The sequence below is a fragment of the Acinonyx jubatus genome, chromosome B3 (genome assembly GCF_027475565.1).
Source record: "Acinonyx jubatus isolate Ajub_Pintada_27869175 chromosome B3, VMU_Ajub_asm_v1.0, whole genome shotgun sequence".
NCBI classification, from domain to species: Eukaryota; Metazoa; Chordata; class Mammalia; order Carnivora; family Felidae; genus Acinonyx; species Acinonyx jubatus.
The window spans coordinates 21,604,969-21,618,767 of NC_069386.1; the positions used below are offsets into that span (position 1 = coordinate 21,604,969).

Genomic DNA, 13,799 nt, shown 5'->3' on the forward strand with positions numbered 1-13,799 from the left:
ATTCTCAGCAACCTGACGCTTTGCATAAAACGGGGAAAGCACCTGAAGCTACCTGAAAAGGTGCTCATTTTATACAATTTAGATAATGCTTTTGCCTCAATCCTACCTCCCTGTCTTCCTGTATGCTGCCATGTTCACTTTCCAGAAAATATGTCACATTGGTCACCAATGTTGTGCTCTTAGGGTAGGGAGAGGATACCCTGGAAAGCAGCACATGTGTTAGATATCTCATTATCCTTAAAAGCTTAAAACAAATAGAAATTCAGCACATTAACTGCTCATCTACCTCAAGTGGTACACACTGTGAAGCCGTGCTCCAAGGGACAGAATCTGGCTCATGTCAGACCCTAAGCAGCTTGCTCTTCCGGGGGGTTGGGGGGCTGCTTTCCACCTTGTCATGGGCTGTTCCAGGACTCTGAACCCAGAAGAGGAACCACAGAGGTGTAAATTCACCACACAGCTGGCAGTCATCTTGCATCTGGAAGGAATCCTACGTATCTAGAAATTCTTTCTCATCTAGAAGGAATCTTGTATACCTAGAAGTAATCTTTCTAGGTCTGAGAGTTAATACCATCTGAAATGGGGCACCCTCCTCTTTCGTGCTACCTTCATTCAAATTTCTTACAGGGAACATTATCATTTTCTAAATCTCAGTCAAGCCCACATATTTAGTCCCACTTGGAAGGTAACTGAATCATGACAAAACTTAAGTATGTGCCTGGGGGGATGGAAGCCAAGGCTTGGTGGTTTGATTTCAGTTGGCTTCCAGGTGAAAGCGTTCTTAAGGCTGTTAATCAGATGTGACCACCCTGGGAAGGTGACCCAGCTATGATAAATGCCAGTGTTTTCCAGCCTCTGCAGAACCAAAAATGGCTCATCTCTAGTCAGACCCAGGATGGGATGCCCAAGATGAAGGCATTCTTCACACAAACAGTGTGATTGGGAACAGGGTACAAAGCTCCTATTTCTAGCTTTGACAGAAAGGTCATTCAGTCTCCTCACACAATAACTTCACTTAAGAACTGAAGACAGACAAACAAACGTGGGAACTGGCACTGTGAATAAAGAAAAAGAAAACAAAAAAAAAACAAAAACTTGAGCTCCTGCAAAGGAGAAAATCATGGGTGAACTCCATCAAGGGAGGCTGGCGTATTACGGGGGAAGAACTATTAGTCACTCATTCTGCCTTTTCCAAGCATCTTTCCTGATTCATACATGATAATGGCACCAATTAACTTGAGCTTTGTAACAGATGGTTACCACACAGTTTAAAAAAAGATGTCATTTTGCTCATCACCCACTAAGACACTGAGAGGAAAGAAAACAAAACTTGTTAATTCTCTAGGAGCAAGATTAGCACATCTTGCCCTAAACGTGACCCTATGATTCTTTTTAATGTCACTTACAGAATGACTCCACCCACCCAGGGTCACTGACTGATCCCCCTTCTCTGGGCATCACTGTGCCTTGCCTGTACTTCTGTGAGTCCCTCCTGCAGGACTGCAATGTTTTGCTCTAGGTCTGTCTTCCTGGCATTTCTGCCCAGCTCCAGACCTCCTTATCCACCTGGTACTCAACACAGAGCAAAGTTGTGTCGGGGGTGCAGTGGGAGGTTGCTATTAAAGCTCATCTCCTCCCCAGGGATTTCTTCTCCCACTTCTCCCATTTCAAACTCCCATATCTATATCCTTAACCCAGGCCTCTCCTGACCTCCAGACTCTCATGTTCAACTAGACAGCAATGTCACACAATGTCAGCAAAGTCTCACTAGAATCTCTGACTTTGCCTGCCCCTCCTGGCCCCTCCATCGCCCCCCCCCCCAAGCCTGCCCCTCCCCCAGGGTGTCTGCATCTCCCCATGGCACCATCATGCTAAGGAAGGGCAATATTCCTGGGGTCATGCTTGACTCAGCTCTTTCTGCTATGCCCTCCATCCAGTCCATCAACAAGTCCTGTGGGTCCACCTTCAAAACAGATCTTGCTTCAATATCTAGCTTCTAGCTTTTTAAATATTTTTTAAATGTTTATTTATTTTTGAGATGAGAGACAGAGAGGCAGAGCATGAGCAGGGGAGGGGCAGAGAGAGAGGGAGACAGATAATCCAAAGCATGCTCCACACTCTGAGCTGTCAGCACAGATCTGGACCCGGGGCTTGAACCCACGAACTGTGAGATCATGACCTGAGCCAAAGTTGGGCACTCAACTGACTGAGCCACCCAGGTGACCCATCAATATCTATCTTCTTCTTGTTACTTCCACTGCTACCCCCACAGCACTGGCCACCTGTCCTCCCCTGGGTAAAGTAGCCACCTCCTCCCAGCTCCTCTTCCTTCTCATCCCCCTTAGAGTCCATTCTCAACAGAGCACCAGAACACATCAAATGTGTTCCTAAACATGTCACTCACTGCTCAAAACTCTCCTGGGACTACACATCCTACCTATGGTTATGCCCAAAGGCTCACAATGGCTCCAGGGGCCCCTGGCTACCATTCTTCTGCCTTCCTTTCCAACTCCTCCAGCCCTCATTCCATCTGCCCCTATGCCTGGCCTTCCTTACATGTGCAAGACTTTGAAGCCAAGCCCCCTCTGCCGGGAATGCCAGAGCCCCATGTCTCCATCTCTCCCTTCCCTGCTGCCCTCAAGAGACCTGCCTCGGTCTCCCTCTCTTCACCTTATATCCCCTACCTTGCTTCTCACTTTCTCCACAGCTCACCACCTCACTTCCCATTTATGTTCTACCTTTGATTGGTTTTCTTTCCCACTAGAATTTAATCTCTATGAGTATAGGAATTTCACCCCAGCACCTGGAATGAACAGGCTGTTTCATGGGAGCACAGTGTTGTGTTGGGTGACCTCGTCTTGGTTTGGCAGCTGTCACACATCTCTGACTACAAATGGAAAAAACTGAGGCTCCAGAGGGTCAGGTAACTTGGCCAAGTTCTCCCAGCTGACGTGGGACAGCCCAGGTTGGGCTGACACTGGATACCTTCAAAACCATCCATACACCTTACCACTTCTCTGGCAGATTTGCTTCAACATGACCACCTTTCATGGAGACAAGACTCAACGCCACAACTCAAAGGTGTCCCTAAATATTTTTTGGCATCTGTATTTCAATTTCTCATGTACGCAGTAACGACTATATTACACAAATATGCCCTTTGGGTTCACAAGATCACAGAAGCACCACATACCATCTCGCCCACACTGTGGTGGGCTTTTGGACAAGGCATGAGTGGTTACTCCTCAGATCTAGAGACCTATGGTCTCTGAGTCTTCTTACACATAAATGAAGCAGATAATCTGATTGAGAAATTAATGGTGTCTTGTGTTTTCCATGGCAGGTAATCACTAAAGAATGAAAGGCATTGTCCTTCATCTCTCAGGGGGTCAGCACTTGTATGTACTGAAGACCTGGTCCTTCTGATGCCCCAAAGACTGTCACAGGGTGGGAATAGGTTTACCCTCCAGGTTTTAAGGCTCAGGAGAATGGCACTGTGGGCTCTGTGGGAGGTGAAGACTGGCACCCCACTCAACAGAGAGGCCCCTCAAATAGATGGACTGACCCATGCCTTGCCAGGCACTGAAGGTAGAGCCTAGCCTCTGTGATGGACCAGGTGAAAACTAACTGAATGAAGATCATTTTGTTGCTGATTTTCTGGACAACATGAGCCCTGGGTTCCTGTAGAGTCCCAAAGGCAGGGAAAGCCCCCCACCCTGAGACCCTGTGACAAAGTTGATGTTTCCTTCCCAAGACAGCTAGAATTATGCCTCTAACAAGTGGATTTTCAGGCACCTATATTAATCTCCATGTATATAGTATATGTGCACACATGTATATCAATAGCTTACTCACAGCTATCCTGAGCACTAAATTACTAGAAGGGGGAATTTACACTTTATACCTGGCAATACTGAGTGGCTTTCTCAAATCACTGTTCTTATTAGAGCTCTGTCTTCCCCATGGATAGTAATGGTGGCACCTGATAGTTAACAACAGGGCACAGCATGGGTGGGAGGGAACAAGGCCACCTCCCAGTGGGCAATGCTCATCACCTAGATGTGGTGGGGGACTGTGAAGGGCTTGCCTGACACCAGCTGGGGTCCCGACCATAACCTGGGCGCAGAAAGGGCCTGAGGGATGATCTAGTCTATAGTGCTTCTCGAGAGCTGAGGAAAAAAGTCCAGAGAATTTATATGGATAGTGAGGTGGGGTCAGTTCTTTTAAAAAGAAATTTAACGTTTACTCATTTTTGAGAGACAGAGAGAGACAAAGCATGAGCGGGGGAGGGGCAGAGAGCAAGGGAGACAACAGAATCTGAAGCAGGCTCCAGGCTCTGAGCTGTCAGCTTAGAACCCAATGCAGAGCTTGAACCCATGAACTGTGAGATTATGGCCTGAGCCAAAGTCAGACACTTAACTGGCTGAGCCACTCAGGTACCCCCTTTTTTTAAAAAAAAATTTTTAATGTTTATTTATTTTGAGAAAGAGAGAGAGAGACAGTGCATGAGCAGGGGAGGGGCAGAAAGAGGGGGAGATACAGAATCCAAAGCAGGCTCCAGGCTCTGAGCTGTTAGCACGGAGCCCGATGTGGAGCTTGAACTCATGAACTGCGAAATCAGACCTGAGCTGAAGTCAGACACTCAACTGACTGTGCCACCCGGGTGCCCCGGGCTGGGGTCAGTTCTATGCTGAGGAAATGAACACATTTATTCTTTATGTCTACATTATTTTCCGATTTCTCATTTCCATGTACCAGGCAGAGCCCTGGCATTCAGGCTCTCACTGCTCTAGAAGCACACTCCTGAAGTGTGGGGTGGCCGGCCAGTCTCCCCAAGGCTTCCCGCAGTATGGATGGGGTGCTTCCCCAGTGCTGAGTGGGGATCCCTGCTGCCCACTCTTGCTACTTTTGATGGCAGAAACAATGTTGGTGAATTCAGGATCTTCAGTCAGTAAGTTTGGGTTCTTAATAGGTGCTTTCTAAGACTGTATGGTTGGAGTAAAATAGTACCCTTTAAAAATACTCATCCGGGAAGTAAGATGTAGGTGATAAAAATTAACATGCAGTGTATGGAAAAAATAACAGAAAAGACATTCCATAGAAGTAAAAGATTTTGCTAAGCATGGCAGGGTCAAAGAAGGGTGCTATCATGGTGCCAGAGTGGGACTCTGTGCCCTTTACCAGGACTCTACCTTCAAAGGAAGTGGCTGCCATTAACGGTGCTACTAGCCATTGACAGGACCTAATGTCAGCATTCAAGAGAAATTAGCTCATGAAACGCTTTTCTTTCTAAACCTACACCAACTTCCCCCTTCTGTATGAATAGTGAATCCTTTGTTCAAAATATCTTTTCTGAATTATTCACACAGAAACAGCTTTAAAATAGCCAGCCTCCATAGTGAGTGGTTTAGGATTATTGCTAACCCAGGCGAATTGTTTTATGGTTGTGGATCAGTCAATGACCCTGAGGTAAGACAGAGCAGGGCTGTGGGCGTCAGTCTGTGGGTTGCTTTTGACAGCTTTGCAGCAGCTGAGGAAACAAGTCATTGGTAGTTACAACATCAGATCCAACACTGGATCCAACACTGTTACTGCAAGTGCAGACCCTGTTCTAAAACCAAGCCTACCATGGGTGAGGACCCCTGAGTCCTGGGGCTGAGGCTGACCATCAGGCTGCCCAACACAAAGAAGTCCCCACTAACCACTACCCATTCCTTTGTCTATGTTCTTCTTGGACCAAGTGGATGAGGACATTTCCTGGATTGCTCTACATGAAATGGGATGAAGCCAAGTATACACTGAAGCTTGGACCTGATAGAAAACACCCAACTGTCAACTTTCTGGGTGTTTCCCATTTGCCCTGCAGCTTTATCCTCCCCCTACTCTGCACCCTCAGGGAAACCTGCCTGGAGCCCTGTAATGGGCTCTCTGTTCTCTGTCCTTTTGCTGATGAGAGGCACTGGTCAAAGCCTGTGCCAAAGAAGGTGGTCAGAGTATTTATTTTTCCATCATCTTCTCTCCTCGAAGCCACACCTTCTTGTAAGTAGCTTTCTCCATTAGCTCCTTTCATCATTTGCCTCTTTGCCAGGCCCAAGAGTGGCAGTGCCCCTGTAGTGCCATTTCCAAGCATGACACTATCCTTTGCTGGTGTTCTTAACACCTTGCTCATTCTTGCATCAACATTCCCTACTGAAGATACCAGGATGGGTAGGGAATGCTGATGACTGGTCCATCTGCCGATGTCAAGATCATACCAACTATAGATCCTTCTCTTCAGTCCTCTGCAACACTCCAAAGGCCTGGGCATTTTCAGTTTTGTCTTGGTGACATGCTAAGTGTGATTCTCTTGGTGATTCTCATGTCTTGGTGACATGCTAAGTGTGACAGAGAAGCCCTTACTGGCTGAGGGCTTGAACACACCCTCTATCCACTACTCTCAGCCAAAGGCTCCCCATCTTGCTTCCCTAGCATGTGCCACACAGGAGCACCTCCATGTGCCAGGCCTTTGGAAGTGGAGGCTCCACTCTGCAGCAGCCGGGAATAGCTGGCTGACAATGGAATCAGAGTCAGAAGTCCTTGCTCCCCAGTCCAACCAGCTGAGGGTACACTCCAAGTGCACTGTCAACCCATGCTGGTGGGGAGGCAGTGCCCATGGCAGATGTATGCTGGGCCTGAGAAGGGCAGGGCCACAGAGTCTTCTGCGTGTATATCTGAGAAGCCCCTGAACATGTGATTTTGCAAAGATTTATAATGAAAACGGTTATGAGTAAGATAGGATATTTGCTCTGTCTCAGGAAGAACCTACATCTGCTTTAGACACTTGTTTTGAACAAATTATGTTATCTTTAGGAACTCCAAAGGAGACAAGTTTGGCTTGCTCCCCAAATCTCTTCTTCATTGGGATGTCAGAGGAAATGCAAAGAAAAAGGAGAAGACTGAAATCAGGTTTTGTGTTTCCTCAACCCTGGAGGCCAGCAAGGCTGGGAGGGCAGGAGATGACAGACACACTCTGCTCGTGCCATTTAATACTTAACTCCACCAGGAGGCTACCTGTCTTCTCGTCTTTGCAGACAGGAAAACTGAGGCTCAGGGAGGTTACATAACTTGCTCATGTACATAGGAAGTGACAGGGTCTCCTATTTTCCCCAAAGTTCATGGTCTTTCTTACCTTAAGTTCAACACCCACAGGAGGGTTGTATGGAAAAAGGAGAAAAGTCAGGCAAAGCCACAGAGAGTGTCTTTAGAGGGGCCTGGCCTAGACAGGTTGGATCTGGGAACAAAGGGAAAATTCAAGGGATCTCAGCACCAAACAGCCAATGGCCCCTGCCAGTCAGGGCTGGGTTGGAACAGACCTTATCTGCAGAGCAGGGGGTTTGCTGCAAGCTTCCAGAGTCTGAGTTGGAAACACGGGACTCAGACAACACGCGTCCCTTCCTCACTGATCTAAGTTACGCCAGCCTCTCTTGCTCCCCGAGCCCAAGGAACAGGGGCCTGCTGGGGCCAGCAGCTCACCTGCCTGCTCCAAAGCCACCATGGTTGCCTGCTCGATCAAGTCCCGTTCGATGAAACTCCTGAAGTCTTCACTGTACACACTCAGATCCGGCAACTGGAATGTGTAGATGGGCATCTCCAGGGGGAACTGCTCATTGTTGCACTCACTGGCCACGTGGGACCTGGCCAGGGAGACGATAGCCGAGCTGGCGTGGGAAATTCCCCGTGAAAGTCGCTTTTCTGCAGGGGGTGGGTGGGAAAGACAACCACAGGAAATGAGTGGGGTGGCTGTGTGGCTCAGTGAGCATGCGTGTCCATACACGTGCATGCACAAATCTTCTCACACACTTACACACATACACACACACACACACACACACACACACACACAGGCGCTCACACACACATTCACCCACACACCTGTCACTCTTTTCCCGCAGGCCTCCCTGCTGCTGGGGCTAACATTACCACCACCTGGCATATGGCACTTACTCACTCTGAGTCATAAGACAATTCAGAAAGAGGCAAGCTGGGAGTCTACCACACAAGTATGCATCAGCATCATTAAAGATCACCAGGTTTCTTTTTGGGTCTTAAGTTACATCTAACTCCAGTCAGCAGAGCTGTCCCCTGCTAGCTCTGAGGGACACGAGCCAGACTGCTCTTTGTTTCATCCATTTACATACTTCAAGCAAGAAGCAATTGGTTCAGGCTTTCCCCACCACGGCTTGGATGGTAAGAGAGGTTACTTTACTAAAGTTACTCTGATAAATGCATCTCGCATGACAATGCTCCACATACAGATATGAAGCCATCACATCTACTTCTCTTCTGTCTGGTTTTTCTTCATCACAGCACTCAAAAAGTACTGGGCTACTTTAGTCTTATTCTGCCTGGGCTTTCCAACAAAAGGGTGAAAAGCACCGTGTAGAATTCCTCTGATGGACATGATGTTACTCTGTTAAGAAGTTAATCATGTGATCTCAATGCCACAGCAAAAAAGTGGATGTCTTTGTTTTCCTTCACTCTTGCTTTTTTTTAATTAAAATTTTTTAATGTTTATTTTTGAGAGAGAGAGAGAGAGAGAAAGAGAGATAGAGCATGAGTGGGGGGAGGTGGAGAGAGAGAGGGAGACACAGAATTTGAAGCAGGCTCCAGGCTCTGAGCTGTCAGCACAGAGCCTGACATGGGGCTTGAACTCATGAGCCATTAGATCATAACCTGAGCTGAAGTCGGACCCTCACCTGACTGAGCCACCCAGATGCCCCTCTTGTTGTTGTTTTTTAATGTTTATTTATTTGTTTTTACAGAGAAAGAGATCAAGAGCATGTGGGGAGGGACAGAGAGAGAGAGAGGGAGAAAGAGAATTTCAAGCAGGCTCCATGCTCAGCACTGAGCCTGACACAGGATTTGATCTCATGACCATGAGATCATGACCTGAGCTAAAATCAAGAGCCAGATGCTTAACCGACTGAGCCACCCAGGCTCCCCCCATCCTTGTTTTTTTAAGCCCTGTCCTTAATAGCTAACATTTACCATGATACAAGGATTCTTAAATACAGGGTGTTAGGGAGAAGTTTTCTTGTTTACAATCAATATCTGTAATAACAGAGTTATTTTAGCAAGACAGAAATCCTCTTTCAATCATCTCAGGAAAACAAAATTCAAACTGCTGTTTGGATGAGTATTGTCTAAACCCTGTGGCAAATTCATAAAGTATATCCACTCAGGTCATGAGGACTCCCACTTCATTTCAGATTAGCCTGCTCACTGATCAGGCTCTGCGCTCATGCTGATGTTGCTCTGAAGCATGTCTCTTCCTGCCTGTGCTCACAGAAAACCCACACCTGTGCCTTCATCCTGAATGGGAGCTTCTTACTTTCCCATGGGCAAGAGCAGTGGACAGAAATGTCATTAAAGTAATTTTGCTACAGCAAACCGAAAACAAGAGCCTTTTGACCCTGGGGTAGGTTGGTTTTAAATTTAAAGTCAATTCTCAGAAGCCTCAAGTATCTGTGCATTAAAATGCATAGCGAGTCCCACAGAGTATTTTAAAATGGGTAATTTTGATACACCTTCAATTAGATTCTGAGACCATGATGACTAGTTATTTTTAGGAAAGGCAAAGAGAAGTTAAACCACAGCAGCCATGGGAAAGAAGAGAAATGGAGCACATAGGGCCTGGTTTATCTACCATGGGGGATGGCCCCAGTGCTTCCTGCACTGTCCACATTCTTAAGAGCAAGAACAGAGTAGACTCCAAATCTTTCTGCCATGTTTCCAGGTCTTGCAAGCCAGGCTGATGTCTTGTCTCTTGCTACAATCTACCATGTCTTATCTGGGAAAGAAGGAACTGCCCCATCTACTAGGATCTGATGGAGATGGAAATCAGTTGTTCTTTAATACCTGAGGTGCTACATGACCTCACGGTCCACTGGGCAGACTCACAATGCTGGGAATCTGCCGGGCAGGGTTATCCATACTCCTTCATGGTTTATCACTCGGTACCTATTTGCTAGTTAATGACATGCTATTAGGATCTGAGAAACATTGCAATTTGTAGTATAGTATGTTCTATTTAGCAGTTCCAAATATTAAATATTTGGAGTCTTGGGGTGCCTGGGTGGCTCAGTTGGTTGAGCGACCGACTTTGGCTCAGGTCATGATCTCACGGTCTGTGAGTTCGAGCCCTGTGTTGGGCTCTGTGCTGACAGCTCAGAGCCTGGAGCCTGCTTCAGATTCTGTGTCTCCCTCTCTCTCTGCCCCTCCCTCACTCATGCTCTGTCTCTCTCTGTCTCAGAAATAAATAAACATTAAAAAAAAATTTAAAAAAAATAAATCAATATTTGGAGTCTGAAAGAAAAAGCCTGAAAGAAAAGGTCTGAAAGAAAAGCCCCCAAAGGGGTGTGTGCCTGGTTGGCTCACTCGGTTAGGCATCTGACTTCGGCTCAGGTCATGATCTTATGGCTTGTGGGTTTGAGCCTCGCGTTGGGCTCTGTGCTGGCAGTTCAGAGCCTGGAACCTGCTTTGGATTTGGTGTCTCCCTCTCTTTCTGTCCCTCCCCCCGACTCTCTCAAAAATAAACATTAAAAAGTTAAAAAAAAGAAAAATCCTTTTTGAACTAAAATTAAATTATGTTAAAGCTCATATAATGAGAAATATGCTCCTAATTCTAACATTTCCCCATCACCATCTCCATGAATGCACATAATCACACACAAACATACACATGCACATACACATTGATTCTTTAAACATGAACTCAGTGATCTTTCTTTTAGGGGGGTATAAATGAATCATGTTACAGGAATTACCATGTTCAAAGTTATGCCCCAGAGAAATATAGAGATTAAAAAATCACAGAGAATGCACAGAATTTTACAACTATTGACAAAGACAACTGTGATTTAGGCCAGGGTGGGTGTTTTAACTACATTTCCTTATTTTCTGTATTCCTGATGCTCTGGAATGTGGGCATCCCTGACCAGGGAGAGGCTTTCCCTACCAGGACTAGCCAATTCTGAGAGCAAATAACTCAGAGGGAAGGAGCATGCCTTTCCTAGAAAACTGACCAATCCAGAGGCCATACTCTGAACCACGTCTTCTATCTGGTTCTTCCACTCCAGCAAGCACTATTCCTCTGCATCCCAGGGCAAGGTACAAGACAATCAGGGATAGCTTCAAAACCCCAGAGAGCCTGCTGAAATTATTCAATCTTGCCAATCCTGTATCTGTTTACCTTGCCTTGCCTTTTCCAAGGAAATCACAGTAAAGGCTCATGCCCATGTTTTTTCTCTTTGTCTCCTCTGCTTCCTGACCAAACTTGGTGCTTCCTCATGTGGCCATGGTGTGCCATGCTTCCTGCTTTTAGGGAACTGTGAGTATAAAAATTTCCCTCCTGAAATTCTTTTCTATGTTTGCATATCTTATCATATCTGGTTAAAACAAATCCTAGGTATTTTTAAAACAGGTGCACAAACCTTTTATGAAAGGGACAGATGTAAGTACTTTAGGTTTTATAAGTCATGCAGTCTTTTTTTAGTATTTATTTTGGCGAGAGCACAAGTGGGGGAGGGGCAGAGAGAGGGGGACAGAAGATCCGAAGCTGGTTCCACATCGACAGTCTGACTCCAGTGAGCCTGATGTGGGGCTTGAAATCACAAACCATGAGATCATGACCTGAGCTGATCATATACTCAACTGACTGAGCCACCCAGGTGCTCCATAAGTCATGCAGTCTTGGTCACAACTGAACTCTCTAGCACTAAAGCAGCCATAGCCAATGCATAAATGAATGGACATGAGGATGTTCCAACAAAAACTTATTTGAAAAATAGTAGCCAGAGTTGGCTCATGGGCCATTGTTTGCCAACCCCTAATTTATAACATGGAGATATTCATTTTCCATGTTAGTGCACTATGATTTCAAGAACTCAATTAAAGGATACATATATCTAATTCAAAAACTATAATTTTTAATTTTTATTAAAAATTTTTTTAACGCTTAGTTTTTTTTTTTTTTTTGAGAGAGACAGAATTCAAGCAGAGAAAGGGCAGAGAAAGAGGGAGACAGAGAACCTGAAGCAGGCTCCAGGCTCTGAGCCGTCAGCACAGAGCCCAATGTGGGACTTGAACTCACAGACCACAAGATCATGACCTGAGCCAAAGTCAGACGCCTAACTGATTGAGCCACCCAGGCGCCCTCTAATTTTTAAAAAGTAGATAGGATTGTTCACAAAACTCAATAGAATTATATGACAAACATGTTTTTTAATTCCTTAAGTAATATGTGATAAAAATTACATAGCAGCAGGTATCAGGTATTTATTAGGCTCTGAATCCACCAAGCTCTCTGGAAGCAGAGAGGAGAGTCCTTCTAGCCCCCTCAGTGGGAGGATAAAATAATGGAATGGTTGGTTTGCTGCCAGTCAAAAAGAGTAGGAGCAGCCATGTTGTCATCTGTCTGGATTGTCACTGTGTGAGAGAGCCCCGCAGCCTCAACTGTGCGGTGCTGAAAGAACAGTCATGGAAGGCCTTGAGGGGGAAAACTACAGGGAATGATTAGAAGTGGTAGTCTCTCCAGAGTCACACCTAATGGCAGCAATGGAGGAGAACTTAACAACAATATAACCAGATAGACAAGAAGTGACAGAGCCTTGGTATCCTTTCCTAACTTGCCTTGGAGATCTACAGGAGCAGAAGAGGGGAGTGGGCTAGCGTTCATGGATAGAGGCTCCAGGTGGGGGGCAGGATTCTGGCCATGCCTTTCCTCACCCTGGCACAGTCCTGGGCAGGTTACTGCTCATACCATCACCTCCACCGGGTGGGCAAGCAACATTGTTGGCCAATGGCAGCTGGAGGAACATCAGGGCAGTGCTGAACCACAGCTGGGGGTGAGGCACCAATAACAATAACAGGTCGGCTGGCCAGGCCCTAAGCCTTCCCTCCCCTCTCCAACACATGCTGTGAGCTTGATGGTTACAACACATGGTTGCAGCTTCTGGAAATGAGCAATTGCTAGAACAGAGGTGCTGGAGGTTCCCTATGGAGTGGAGCTAACTGCAGAGAAGGGAGCAAGCAGGGAACATTTTCAGCCCCTATTAAAGCATTCAAAGATCTCCAACTTAAGTGCATTTCCCCCACACTCTCATCCAGAGGAGCACAAGCCAGAGCCCATGTCTTTGTCCCTTTCCCTGATATACAGTATGAGCAGAGATGGCTGATAACCACAGGTGCTCTGCAGTCACATGGAAAATTCAGGACACACCTGAGGAGTGTTACGGAAAGTCTACAACGTACCTGTGCCAGACGAAGCAAAGTAAATAGACTGGAGGGCAAGATTTTAAACTAAGCCTAGTAAATGTGTTCAAAGAGATAAATAGAATATTAGGATGCAAAATAATAATGGCAAAGGGCTAATTTGGAATGAAAAGTGTGAATGCTGATTAGCAGAATGGATTCAAATAAAGAATGAATTAGGAAGTTGGAAGACTGGGTCAAGGAAATCTCTTAGAAAAGGTGAAAATGCGATTTAAGAAAACAATGGAGGGATGGTTTTAAAGCACTCAAGGAACATAATTTGGATCTAGAATTCTTGTTCCACTAAACAAAAATTTAAGAATATCATGTAAACACCTTTAGGAACCCAATGCTTAAGGACTAATTACGTAAAAACTCTTTATGAAAGTAGTCTTTGAGAAAGTACTCTTCCTGCAAAAGATAAATGTGAATAAATAAAGTTAATGGTTGTCTAAGTAGATAACAAAATGAACCTAAATGTGATTGAGGACAAGTGGAGGTAGGAAGGG

At 45.8% G+C, this 13,799-nt stretch overlaps 1 protein-coding gene across 3 annotated transcripts in view; it reads right to left on the minus strand.

The window, feature by feature from the left end:
* OTUD7A (OTU deubiquitinase 7A) overlaps positions 1-13,799 on the minus strand; it is a 360,750-nt gene that overhangs the window by 67,527 nt on the left and 279,424 nt on the right. For all 3 annotated transcript variants that reach the window (XM_053223657.1, XM_053223655.1, XM_053223656.1), the window contains one exon: positions 7,513-7,731. In XM_053223657.1, coding sequence (XP_053079632.1) covers positions 7,513-7,731 — 219 coding nt within the window. The remainder of the gene's footprint in view (positions 1-7,512; positions 7,732-13,799) is intronic.